Source organism: Rhinatrema bivittatum, chromosome 11 (genome assembly GCF_901001135.1).
Source record: "Rhinatrema bivittatum chromosome 11, aRhiBiv1.1, whole genome shotgun sequence".
NCBI classification, from domain to species: Eukaryota; Metazoa; Chordata; class Amphibia; order Gymnophiona; family Rhinatrematidae; genus Rhinatrema; species Rhinatrema bivittatum.
Window position 1 is genome coordinate 41835129 of NC_042625.1, and position 12439 is coordinate 41847567.

General features: G+C 44.4%; 1 protein-coding gene across 2 annotated transcripts in view; it reads left to right on the plus strand.

Annotated features, from left to right (window-relative positions):
- The first annotated feature begins 496 nt into the window (after positions 1 to 496).
- The window catches only part of ADGRD1 (adhesion G protein-coupled receptor D1), a 268529-nt gene continuing 256586 nt past the window's right edge, over positions 497 to 12439 (plus strand). For both annotated transcript variants that reach the window (XM_029571131.1, XM_029571132.1), the window contains exons 1-2: positions 497 to 1107; positions 1200 to 1236. In XM_029571131.1, the coding sequence (XP_029426991.1) occupies positions 1042 to 1107; positions 1200 to 1236 (103 nt within the window). In that variant the 5' untranslated portion in view covers positions 497 to 1041. The remainder of the gene's footprint in view (positions 1108 to 1199; positions 1237 to 12439) is intronic.

A 12439-nucleotide genomic window follows, 5' to 3' on the forward strand; every position in this document is an offset into this window, starting at 1 on the left:
TCCGTGGCATGCAGACTTCATGAGAGCTTCCACAGGGAAAGAACAATCTTATTCTTGTTATTATTACCTAACAACAGTCGGGTAAACAGACACAGAGAAATATAATGGTTTGCCCAAGGTCAGAGTGAGAGAATTAGTAGTAAGGGGAGGCTAGTATATTCTTTTATTGATGGTTGTTCTACTCTTTCCAGAGTAATCAATCACTTCTCTACCTATGGGCGAACAAAAGTCTTTGCAGCAATGGTTGTTTTTTTTTTTTTCTTTCTTTCTTCATTTTGTTCCTGAGCTGTTAATCTTGACTGCACCCCTGCTGCTGTGTGCTCCCTGGGGGCTGCCTGGCCCCTCCTGGCTATTCCCCTATTGTAATTAAACAGACTTTTAAAAAAACTTTCTGTGGCCCACAGCAGGCTGGTGTTAGGACCCAGGACGGAGACAGCCCTGGTGGGATATAAATAGACTGCTAGAAAGGGGTAAAGTTTGAGCAGAAAACATGACTTCACTCTAACCTCTTCTCCCCGCCCAAAAGTGAGCTGGGATGGATGGAGGTGTAAACTTGAGCCAGACTAGCAAGGCGTTGCAAACACGCTCCTCATAGCCTGCCCAAGGAGCTTCCTTTTATTAATGATTCCCCAAAGAAGAACTGGGTGTAGTAACGGGGAGCTGAAGCGCTACAACGCCGCGAAAGGAAGGGGAAAATTGAGGGGTAGGAGAGGAACGACTCTTTGGCAGCCTCATCTGGGACGTTTCTTCGGGAGGGTCACATTGTGGAACTGCTGAATTTCTCTGCATCGGTTTTCTTTTTTTTTTGTTTTCCAGCCAGCCTAGTCATGGCAACTTGTCTCATGGAAAGGGAGAAGGCAGGTTTCTAAAGGGGAGAGGGTCACTTCTCAAATCTGCTCCAGCCCCTGATGCCCATTTGGAGGGCAGGGAAGAAAGCGCCGAGAAAGAGAACTTGTGGTTGGCTTTATTGTGTTTGTTCTTTCTTATTATTATTATTTTGGATCGAGTTGGTTTTTTTTTTTAACCTGGACCGAGGACACCATGGGGAAATTAGTGGCCGTGTGCTGGGGGATTGCTCTGCTGCAGTTGCTTCCTTGCAGAAACAAGGTAAGGTGGGAGGATGTGCCAGCGCCTGCTTGCATGGATCTGCCTTGTGCGGCCTGAGAGTTTCTGACCTCTGTCCTGTCTTTTTGCTGCAGGTGTGCGGGGACGCGACCTGGTTTCGGGATCACCCAAGTAAGGAGCCCTCTTTGTTTGTTTGTTTGTTTTCCCAGCTGAAACCTCTGCTGCAGGCAGGCAGTGCGCCTGCCAGATGTTTCTGGGCGCTAACGGTTCTGGCCAGGGCCAGTAGTGCTGCCGCTTTCGGAGGCGATGCCGGGCCGTCCCGAGTCACTTGGCAGAGTTGTTAGAGCCTTTTCAGAAGGCGCTGCTCAGCGGGAGGCAGGAGCATCACTCGCCCGCCGGCGGACTACGGGGGCTGGGGGGGGGGGGGGGGGGGGGGAGGTGAAACTACCTGTTGACAGCGATCTTGATCCAGTAACGCTGAGCTGGTTAATGGGGTAAAAAGTTGCAAAGGGCTCCCGATCCGTGCATGTGCAACGCATGGTTTGCTTTCCAGCTGCGTCTTGCAGCAGCTCCCTCCAAAAAGGTTTGAATTATGCTGGGATAGACCCTTTCTTTGCCCCCCCCCCCAGCCCGGGCATCGTTGCTTCTTCCTTGTGTTGTATTTTTAGACAAAGTTTTCGAAGCTCTGTAATTAACACCGGGGGCCACCGGTTTTCCAAACTTGCAGAGGATTTGGCCAAGGCGGGTAACATGAGACCTTATGATTAAGCCAATGCCGTTTGTAGGACAGAAAATTCGGATCTGGACACCATCTGTTTCCCGTGCAAAATCCCTCTGGCCGGGTTTTTGGTTTTTTTTTTTTAGGGGAAACGGAGGGGCTGCATAACTCTTCATTTGCACAGAAACCGTTTAAGCTCAGGTCTCAGGGTGGTGGCCTCGCCGCACCCGGTGCTCTGCCCTTTTACAATGAGAAGAGCCTTACCAAAGGGTGGGAATAAAGACCTTTTATACGTGAGACCTTTTTAGTGCATTCCCGAAATGCTTTTGTGAGCGCTGCTGCTTAACGCAGCCCCCCCCCCCCCCGTGAGAATAGCGGAGAGCGCTGTTGAAGGGTAATGCCTGCCTCCCCGGATCCACCGTCCTCTCACCTCGGCTAAACGGGCTATATCGGGCCACGTGCAGAGGAAAGAGAGGGCTTGGCTGGCGCCTGTCACCTGGGCCCTTAATCCGGGCAGGCCCGAGCACACAGGGTACCCCCAAGTCCGGACCCTGCGGGTTGCCGCTCCCCGGTCTTTCTTTCTGTGCGGATGCAGCGCTGGGCTGGTTGCCGGGCAGGCGGAGCTCCCTACGGCTTCAGGCTGCTCACGGGCTCCAGGCTGAACGCCCAGAGCAAGTCAAGCAGAGACCACATCAGCCCGGTCCCGATGGTTTCACTCGGGCACCAGGAAAGCAATAACAACGACAATTAGTGCCAGCCCCTTACTCTTCACCTCGGCTGAAAGGCTTCCAGGGGAAATGCCCGTCCTGGGCAGGTCAAGTGGCTGCCCGACCTGTAACATGTTGTGACCCCCTGGCCATGAACTAATGGCACTGGTAGGGTGGGCCGTCTGGATATCACAGGGAGCCTAACTTTCAAACCTATAAGGGGGCACCCTGAGATCTGAGATTTAGCCTAGTATTTTATAGACTCTGCAGCAGGTTTCCTGCCACGGTTCATAAAGGTATGGGGGTATGTTTCAGCACTTGTAAATATTTGTCATACAGTGAAAGCGTTTACTTTTGCTACCTAGTTTATAAACATATGTGTGTATATTTTACCTGTGAATAAAAATATGTATGTGTAAAAAAAAACCAACAAACAACTGATTTATATGTGAAGGCAGGTATATTTTAAAGTATGCATTATTATACCATTTTGAAAATACTTGCGTGCGTGCTTTAAATCGCTAGTTTACTGAGCCTCTCTGCCAGTTCATGCAGTCCATCTCCAGTTCTCCTCAGCCCTCTGGCACTTCACCCTGAGCCCCCTCCAGTTCCCCCAGACCTCCCACCCAAAAACTGCAGGCAACAGATAAGTCTGATTTCACTTGCGTCAGTCAAGTAGCAGGTGTAAGAGTAAACGACTAATAAGGGCATTTATCATTTTGCCGTAAGGGCTTAACGCCTGCGTTAGGGCCTCAGGGATGAGAGAGAGAGACTGTCAATCAGGCTAGGTAAAGAGTACAGTGAACACATCTACTTTTTTTTTCAACTCTCAGTGCTCCAAATGAGACCCAATCTTCACAGATGCTGTTTGTACCTGTGATGGTGTCTCTAAAACTGCCCTCCCCAAAGCCTTCCCCACCCCGACCCCTCACCCCAAGTTTTAAGTCCACCCTATTGTAGTGCTATACATGGCAAAGTGACCCCACTTTGCTACATTGAGGCTCACTCTCAGGCTCTCTCATTGCAAAATGCAGTCAAGTTTTTCGGCTGGTACTGTAATATAACTATGCATTGAAGTAAATGGAAAATTTGCCTGACCACACCCCCTTTTCTAATGAGGGCATTAGGCTGGCTATAAATATTATTTATTTATTTATTTATAACTTTTTTAATACCGAAGCTGAGAAATCTAGGCCTGTTTGATGGTTTCTATGTGACTCTCTCTTATAAAATAGCAACTTCTGTGCATACCTCTTCACCCCGGCATGTATCCAGACTTCCCTTTTTTTTCTGTGCTGGTAAATGTGGGTGCAAAACTGAAAATACACGTGTACCTTCAAGGTTTATAAAATAGCATATATGCAATGACATGCTTCTTACATGTTTATATGCTCTTTTTTTCTGTGCACAATCCCTTTAAAATGTTACTCAGGAATACATTTTCAAAGGGGTTTTGCATGTAAAAATAGCATACATGCATGTAAGTAGCATGTACTAGCAGATAGATATGGTTATTTTTTTAAATGTTGAGAGTTCACGTATTTCTCATTCCGTGTGTACATTTACTGGCTTTGACAGCAGGGGTCCAGGGATGTTCTGGGGTGAGGGTCAAGAGGTATGTGTGGAAGTTACTATTTTATAAGATATATATATATAAATTAGAAAACTTAGGGGGGGTCATTCTTTAAAACGTGATAGGCCGATAACGCCCTAAAGCACATGATAACCACCGCAGCACAACGTTCAGATTTAAATGAGGGGAAGGAGCGGGGGTTAGGGCAGGGTTTGGGCAGGGGGAAAACAAATTTTATTGCGGTATTGCTGTGGCCAATAGTGTTTTACATATTATCGCTGGCATTAGCACCTTGGGAAATAACACCACCTTTTGCTGTGGTGCTATGGGGGCGATAGTGTGTGGCGCGGCTGCAGCCTCGGTGGGTAAAAACGCACCTCCGCGATGCGGCTGGCTGCACGCTATTGTCCCCGCCCCTTTTTTTTCCACGCCTCATCATGCCGCTATAATTATAATTATAGCGGCATGATGAATCCAGGGGTTAGTCGTACACTTTTACACCTGCTACTTGGCTCACCCATTGGACTTGTCTGAGGTCTACAGTTTGTGGGAGGGAGGTCTAGGTGAATTGGTGGGGGCTGAGAATGAAGTGCTATGTGCAGCCTCCTTGCATTATTCTTACATTGGCCTGATAAAAGTTTACCACAGCCTGCAAAGGATGTGCATTTCCTTCCTTACTTATGGTTTTGCATTTTCTAATTTTCAAGAAAGAGAAAGTTGCTTCTCCCACTCACTGCAATGGGCAGCTTTCCATTCTCTTGCACCAGAGCACCTTGCAGATAGAATACAAGAGTTCAGAATTTTCAGTCATTTCACGTGATCTGATTGGCCGAATGTTTCTGTTGTGGTTTTGTTTTTTTTTTAATGTACGCAGTATATACCTCAGTTGAAAAGAAGACGTCATTCCATTAAGTTCAACTCTTTCCAGGCTGGTGCAACCTGCATGCTCGCCTTGCTTTTCTCAAATTCATTGATCATTCATTGACAATTTAGAAAGCAGTAGGGGCATATCTGGATGAACATTTAGTTTTGTGCCATAAGGTCACTTTGATTTGGTTTTATATCGTGGTTCTTTTATTTTCCCATATATACTGTATCAGTGGTTTTGCTTTAGCATGTGTTATATTTTTATAGAGTGCTGCCTTTTTCTTTTTTTAACAATGTGTGTACTTTAATGATTTGGGCATGGCATGAGCTACATTTTGTGTGTGTGTGTGCGTGGGTGCCATTTTGGACAGGGAACACAAAATGTTACAACAAATATCGATGTCTTCATGTCATTTTTAAAAACAGATCACAAATAAAAAAGTCCAAAAAATGCTGCAACCGAAAACAGTTTCAAAAAAACAAAAACTTATTGCTAAGCTGAATAAATCATACCATGAATGTAATAAATGGTTGTTATAAACGGACCTTCATACCACCCCAGGTCCCTTTATAACAACCATTTATTGCATTCATGGCATGATTTATTCAGCTTAGCAACACGTTTGTTTTTTTTGTTTTGAAATTTTTCAAAACAGCACATCCCTAGAAAGCAGCTGCGATAAGGGGAGAGGAGCACACGCTGGGTGCAGCAGTCATATTTTAATCATCATTTTTAAAAGCTAGCATGTCATGTTTTATAACTGGACAAACAAATGTTTTTCTGCAATGATTTTCCCACTCTGAGGCCAAACTACCATTCTATCAGCGGTGTGACAGTTTATTCCCTTTTGCAGCAATTAAAACAAAAATTAATTTGTTGGCTGGCAAAGCCAGATTGCGAGAAATGCCTGGTTTTCAGCCGGGTCCCAGAGGCGCTGAGTGGCAAAGAGGTTGTCTAATGCGGCGACTCTTAAAACACACGATACCAGACTTTTTCTGGCCACAGTCCAAGACGCTACCCAGTGAACCACTTCTTCATTAGGCTTGAATCGTGCAATTTGGATTTTATTCTATGAGGATATTTCTAACCTCCCATTTTACTGACATCTAGTGAATAATTAGACGTATATTACAACAAAAGATGTAGATTTCTGCTGCTCATTGGGCCTCATTTTCTAAAGTATCGCAGGCCTTCGATACTTTAGGAAATGAGGGGCGGGGGGCGGGCCTGCGCTAGCCGGCAGCGATCGCACCGTCGCGGTGCGATCGCTGCCGGTTTCGCACCCAATAGCGCCACCATAGGAGGTGTAGCTATTGGGAGCGAAATAGGACGCGAAAAAGTCCTTACCTTTCCGTCGTCCGCGGCGGCTTCGCGGAGTCGGCCCCGGTGACGCCCCAACTTCTCCTCTTCTGGGGCCGTCTCCGCCCCCATTTTGGTATCGCACGCGAAAAGGGACATTTCGCGTGCAAAACGTCCCTTACCGCGTGCGATACGTGTAGAAAATAAGGCCCAAGGTCACCTTGGGCAATTCAGTTCACCCTCCCTTGCCTCAGGTACAAACTCAGGGCCTCATTTACCAAGCATTTTTCCCATAGACACAGAATGGGAGGAAATCAAGCCCTTAGAGTATAAGCCCTTTGGGCGTAGGGAAATACCTGAATGTAATCTGCCTTCAAGTGCCGAAGGAGGGAAAATTAAACATTTTTTTTTTTTTTTACAAAAGCTGTAACTTCTGTTGGTGCACATCATTACAGCGCTAGTTGCTCCAGCTGTACGGTCCAAGGGGGTGACCTTTTATTGACGAAGAAAAACAAATCGGCTGTCATAGATCTGCTGCAGTAAAGAAAATGAATAAACCTATTTAATTGGCCAGCATTTCAAAATCAAGACCTAAAAGAGTTAGGGTCAACCAACCCTAAAGCGCTTCTGAGACCGAGCACACCTCATAATCATTTTATAAGAGGGAATCCGGAATGGAAGTGTGGACTTTGACAGCCGACAACAATGGCCACTCTGCCCATTGTCCCCTTCTGTTGCAATACTGTAGATACCAGCTGCTCGCCAGCTTTCTTTCCTTCCCCACTAATCACAGGCTTTCTCCCATCTAGGGATAGCCTTTCCCTCCCACGCCTGCGTTGGGAGATTTACTGTGAATGTGAGCTTTATTAACACTTCAGTACCAGCGTTTCAGTTTCCAATCTGAAACCTTCTTCTGTGCAATGAGTGAGCGGGGTATCCATGGAAAACAGAACTTTAATAACGAGCTGGTGTAACACACACCTAAATGCCACATACTGCTTGAACGCACATGAAATGTCACCTGCTGCCCATGAGGACAAGAGACTGCAGTTGTAAAATTTCGTTTTCAAAATACATTTTGACCATAGTAAAAATGGAGCTCTAGTTAGCATACACTGTCATAGTATATTTAATGGCACTGGTGCTAAAATCTGAAGGCTTCATTTATCAAGGGCTGTCTCCCATTCTGCACTTGTGCCTTTTCTACTGACCCGATGAAGTAAGGTATAGCTCTTGAAAGTGGGTCACAAATATAATAGGTTGGTCCAGTAGAAAGGTCTCGCCTACAGCTTATTGGTGGTAGACCTTTATTTTTGCATGGCTATGGAAAACAAATGTAGAATTGGTTTGGAGAGCTTGCACATGCCAGAGGCAAGCCTTCAGAGTTTGAATGCATTGGAAAAGCTGTATTTGAGCTATACGGAATACGTTTATTTTGCTATCCAAATCTTGAAGAGATTCATCTCCTGACACTTAGGGAGGAATTTGCAGAGTTCCACACATAAAAATGAGCATAGAAATGCGTAAGTAGCATCTACTCACATGCATGCTATTATATAAATATCAAAGAAGCGCACACATTTTTGCTTTTGTTCACGCATATACGAGTGAAAAAAAGGGAGCGGTCTAGGGGCATTCTGGGGGTGAGGCCAACATTTACATGTGTAAGTTCTATTTTTAAAATCGTGCAATAGATTTGCCAATATACTTGTGTAATTTTACATCTGCTCACTATCTTGCATAAGCAATATTAAACGTGAGTTTAGGTTAAAGAGCCAGGGAGGTCCCTATGACCTGAAGAAGGACTGGGTGAACAGGTGGAGTACGTGGTAAAACTGGTAATGCCAATTAAGTGCACGTGTTTTAAAATGTACAGACTTAAGTGTGTAAATTGGGATTTAAAAGAGTAAGTTCTGCTTTTTATTGTATGTAAAATATATGCATGTATAATTTTTAAAATAGGTAGGAAAAGTATGGGGCTTCAATGCCTTGAACTGCTTGCTTTCAATGAATTGCATGTATTTGCATTCCCAGAGTAAAGCTACGTGTATTTTATAAAATACTATCGTAAATCTACGTGCGGCCGTGTACGCACGTAAGTGCTGCTGCGCTCGGTTGTATGAGTTGTCCTCCCTGTATCTTAGGGATCCTCCTGGGAGTTCTTACAATGCAAACTCCCTCTTTATTTTCACAAAGTATCCCTTAGGGTGAAGAAGGATAAAGCGGGTTCAGACGGTGGCGGTTAAGGCTAACATGATGCCTCTTGGTGCACACTTACTCAAGTAAAGTGCATTTACTCGAGTAAAACAGGGTTTTACTCGAGTAAATGCACTTTACTTGAGTAAGTGGGCTTTTGAAAATTGCTATAATATATGCCATTGAATTGTCCATAGGATTTACTTGTGTAAGTGCACTTTACTCCAGTAAATGGCTTTTGAAAATTGCTACAATAGTAGTTACATTTACATGTGTAACTCCTTTTGAAAATTACCCCCTAAGTGTAAATAGGTGGCATTCTTCAATTGCTGAATCCTTTCTTTTTCCTGTGGTAGCGTCATTGCTGCTCCTCAGCACGGATTCTTTTGTAGCCCGTTTGCTAAGAGCCTCGTGCTGGGCTAGTGCTGCTCGAGTCTGGTGTTTTACCAGGCCTCTTCCATTTGCCATTCCTCTTTGATAGGTTTGAAGGCTTTAGTGCGTGTGGCACAAACTCTTCTTTGATCCATGCAGTGCAATCATTGTGAACTGATTAATGTCTGCAGTACAAAATTTTACAGTCGAGGGACGGCTGAGCCATTTCAAACACATTGATCGTGGCATCACTGAATGCATCAGATAGTGAGAAGTAAACGGGACTAGTTACAAGAACTTAGTTTAGCGATAGTTGATAGGAAACAGAAAAAAAGGTTTTCTTAGGGTGCTAAAATATGTGTTGGGAAGTCTGTGGTTCCTTTCTTGGGTTTTGTATGAGAATCATGTACCAATGTCTTTCTATAACATGATCCTTATTAACTTTGGGCAGCTTTCCTCAGCTGCATCTTGCAATTTCATGTCTTACTCTGGTGCCTGCTCGCTAACATCAATTAAAATTTGATGATGAATCTGCCAGGATGAAATGGAAGCTGTCAGAGGTTCTGCTCCTGCCAACTTGTCTGCATGGATCTCAGCATAATTGTCTGGAACTGAAAAACATGTCAGGGGAATATGACTTCTGAGACGCTTGGCAGAGTACACAAGGGCTCTGGAGGCGAACCTGCTGCTCTCCTTAGAGCAAACATTAGCTCCCAGTCCATTCCGCGCAGCTAGAACAGATCAAAAGCAGCAAGGAACTGTCCTCCTTCCCCTCTGTTTCTAATTCATTCTAGCAGAGAAATATGCATGGGGAGGGAGACCACACGCTATACCCTGGTCTGGCTTAGAGGCAGAGCTGTGCACTGCCAGGCAGAGGGTCCCTGGCTTGATCCCTTCTTCTGCCCGCTGGGTTGAGGATGCTTGCGGAGATAGTGTTTATAGCTGCCAGGAACAGACAGACGGCAAGGTTATGCCTGGAAGGATCCCTGGCCGAGGGCTATCACTACATGGCATGACTAAGTATGTATGGGTGGAGGATGTACAATGGAATTAACATTTACTTACTTAAATTTGGCTCACACCTTTTTTTTGGTAGCTCAGATCGTGTTATATTCTGGTATAGCAAGCAATTCCCTGTCCCCAGAGGGCTTGCAGTTTAAGGGGGTTATTTGCCAAGCTGCATTAAGGTTTCCCTGTGCAGGAAATGTTTTAATGAAGGGATAATGCATGTAATGTGACAAATTTTACTCGTTATCTGAAACAGAAAAATAAGGTGCACCGCAGGTATTAAAATGACCTGATTTGAATGCAAATGCATGCAAAGGAATGAAAATCAGGTCATAAACATGGTAATCAAATGTCGCGGCTCGCAGTGAAGTCTGTAAGCCGTGATATTGGAGGGAAAAGTTAGTTACATCTCAAAAGGTGTAGCATCGGGACACTGACACACAATTTGGTGCTCCCGGGGTGCTCTTTTAAAAGGGCCAGCCTCCCCATGTGGCAGCGTCAAAAAATGCCCGGGGGTGGTTTGTGAAACCCACAAATGCCTACCACCTGCTGAGGAAGCCAAAGCTGTGACATTTAAAAAAAAAGTTAAAATGTTTCATGCTCGCTGCCTCCCCCAGTCCCAAGTGTCCTAAAAGTTGTCATCCCAAACCTCCGTTCCCCCCCCCCCCGAGCATCCCTAAGCAGTTTTATTAAGGTCAAAGCAACCCCCCCCCTGCAATGTTCTCGCCACCTAGCTTGATGGACTCTCTACCTGGGTAACATCAAGCTAGGTGGAGAGAACATTGCACCAATCTCATCTTTGGATGAGATTCCTCTCTCCGAAGGTCATCAGATCTTCACAAGAGACCACTGTTCTGTTTGTATGTCTCACGTTGAATGTCAAAGTGGCCCCTAACCCCCTACACTAATATCTAAACCTCACCTCGAATTACTAGGTGGGCCTCCCATAGGAATACAAATACCTACCTAGGGAGAGTGCATCATGGCTAGTCTCTCTCTCTCTCTCTCTTTCTTTCTTTCTTTCTTTCTTTCTTTCTTTCTTTCTTTCTCTCTCTCTCTCTCTCTCTCTCTCTCTCTCTCTCTCTCTCTCTCTCTCTCTCTCTCTCTCTCTCATCCTTATCATATTTTGATAAAGGCCGAAGTTAGGCAGGCACTGAGTGCTAATTTTCAGCACGGGGTCCCTAACTTAGGAAAAGGCCATAGATGGCTTAATATTAGGTGCCTCATTTTAAGACATGTAAAGTTAGGTGCCTAACTAGGTTCAGACCAAAATGGAGGTGCTCTAGATCAGCTGAAAATAGGGGTGTAACTTAGGAAGTTATATTGAGGAGCTCAGCATTCTTTTAATATCTGGCTCAAAATATTTAGCATAAAATAGAAATCTTGATGCTTTCTAAGTTGTGATACCCTTTATGGGACCAATGTCAGAATTGTCCAGAGATGATCTTAAGGAAGAATGGTAAGTGGTCTCAAAAGATTGTGTATATCTTTGAATAACTCTTAGGGATGTGCCTTCGCTTTAAGTAAGACAGAAAACACTAATAAAATTATTTGTTTCAAAACAAAATGACACAAACATACTCACCCCCTCACCAAAATGTTCATGTTCTTTCATTTTTGCATTTTAGTGTCTGCTGTGATCATTTAGTGCTCGCTAAAACTAATTTGCAAATGCTAAACAGGTTTTGCACATAATAATGAACTAGTGTGTGCTAATTTGACGTAGTGTATTCACTAAAATATGGAAATAAAAAACAAAAAAGGAAAATCCAAACAAAACAAATATTTTGACTGTTTAACTCTAATAATTTCTGTGTTGACCTAATAAAGGGCATTATTGATAAAGGGAGTTTTCCCTTCTGAGCCAGTGGGAAACATATTTAAAGGTGAAATTTAAAAGGCGTGCATGCACCAAAAGTGGGATTTTATAAGGCGCCCAGAGGTGCACACAAGTGCTGATGCGCAGATATTTCACATTGGAGGGAAAAGGGGCGAGGTGTGGGCGGGGCCAAGATTAACTTTATTTCTGCTATGGAGGAAATGTAAGTAAAAAAAATAAATCAAAAGTTACAGGTATCTGTGAGGGGGTTTAAAGGATCTGGGTTAACTGGAGGAGTGCAGACTAAAGAATCAGGGGGGTTTGGAGGATCTAGCTGTAGACTGGGCAAACTTGCCAGTTTTAAAATTCCCTCACTTTCGCTGGGCGCGTACAGGCTTAAAATTGGTTTCACACATACGTGCACCTAGGCTATTTTAGAACCTACGCATGTATGTGCACACATGTTATAAAATGACCGCGTATCTGGGTGCGCGCCGACACACCCGCGTACATGTGCACCCTTTTGAAAGTTACCATCTTATTGATGACCTAAGAATCTACTTTTCTCAGACTACTATTACCGCTGCTACTAAAACTCTGCACTGCATAAAAGGAAGAACAACTAGGAAGCAGACCAACAGTGGGAAGACAAAAATTAGGAAACAAAATAGTTTCTTTTCGGAGGAAGGATGTAGTAACATAGCTAATGATGGCAGAGAAAGACCAAAATGGTCCATCCACTCTGCCCAGGAAGTTTAAAAAAAATGTTATAGGGTAGAAACAGCTGCTGCATACCAGTTACCCCCAAAACATT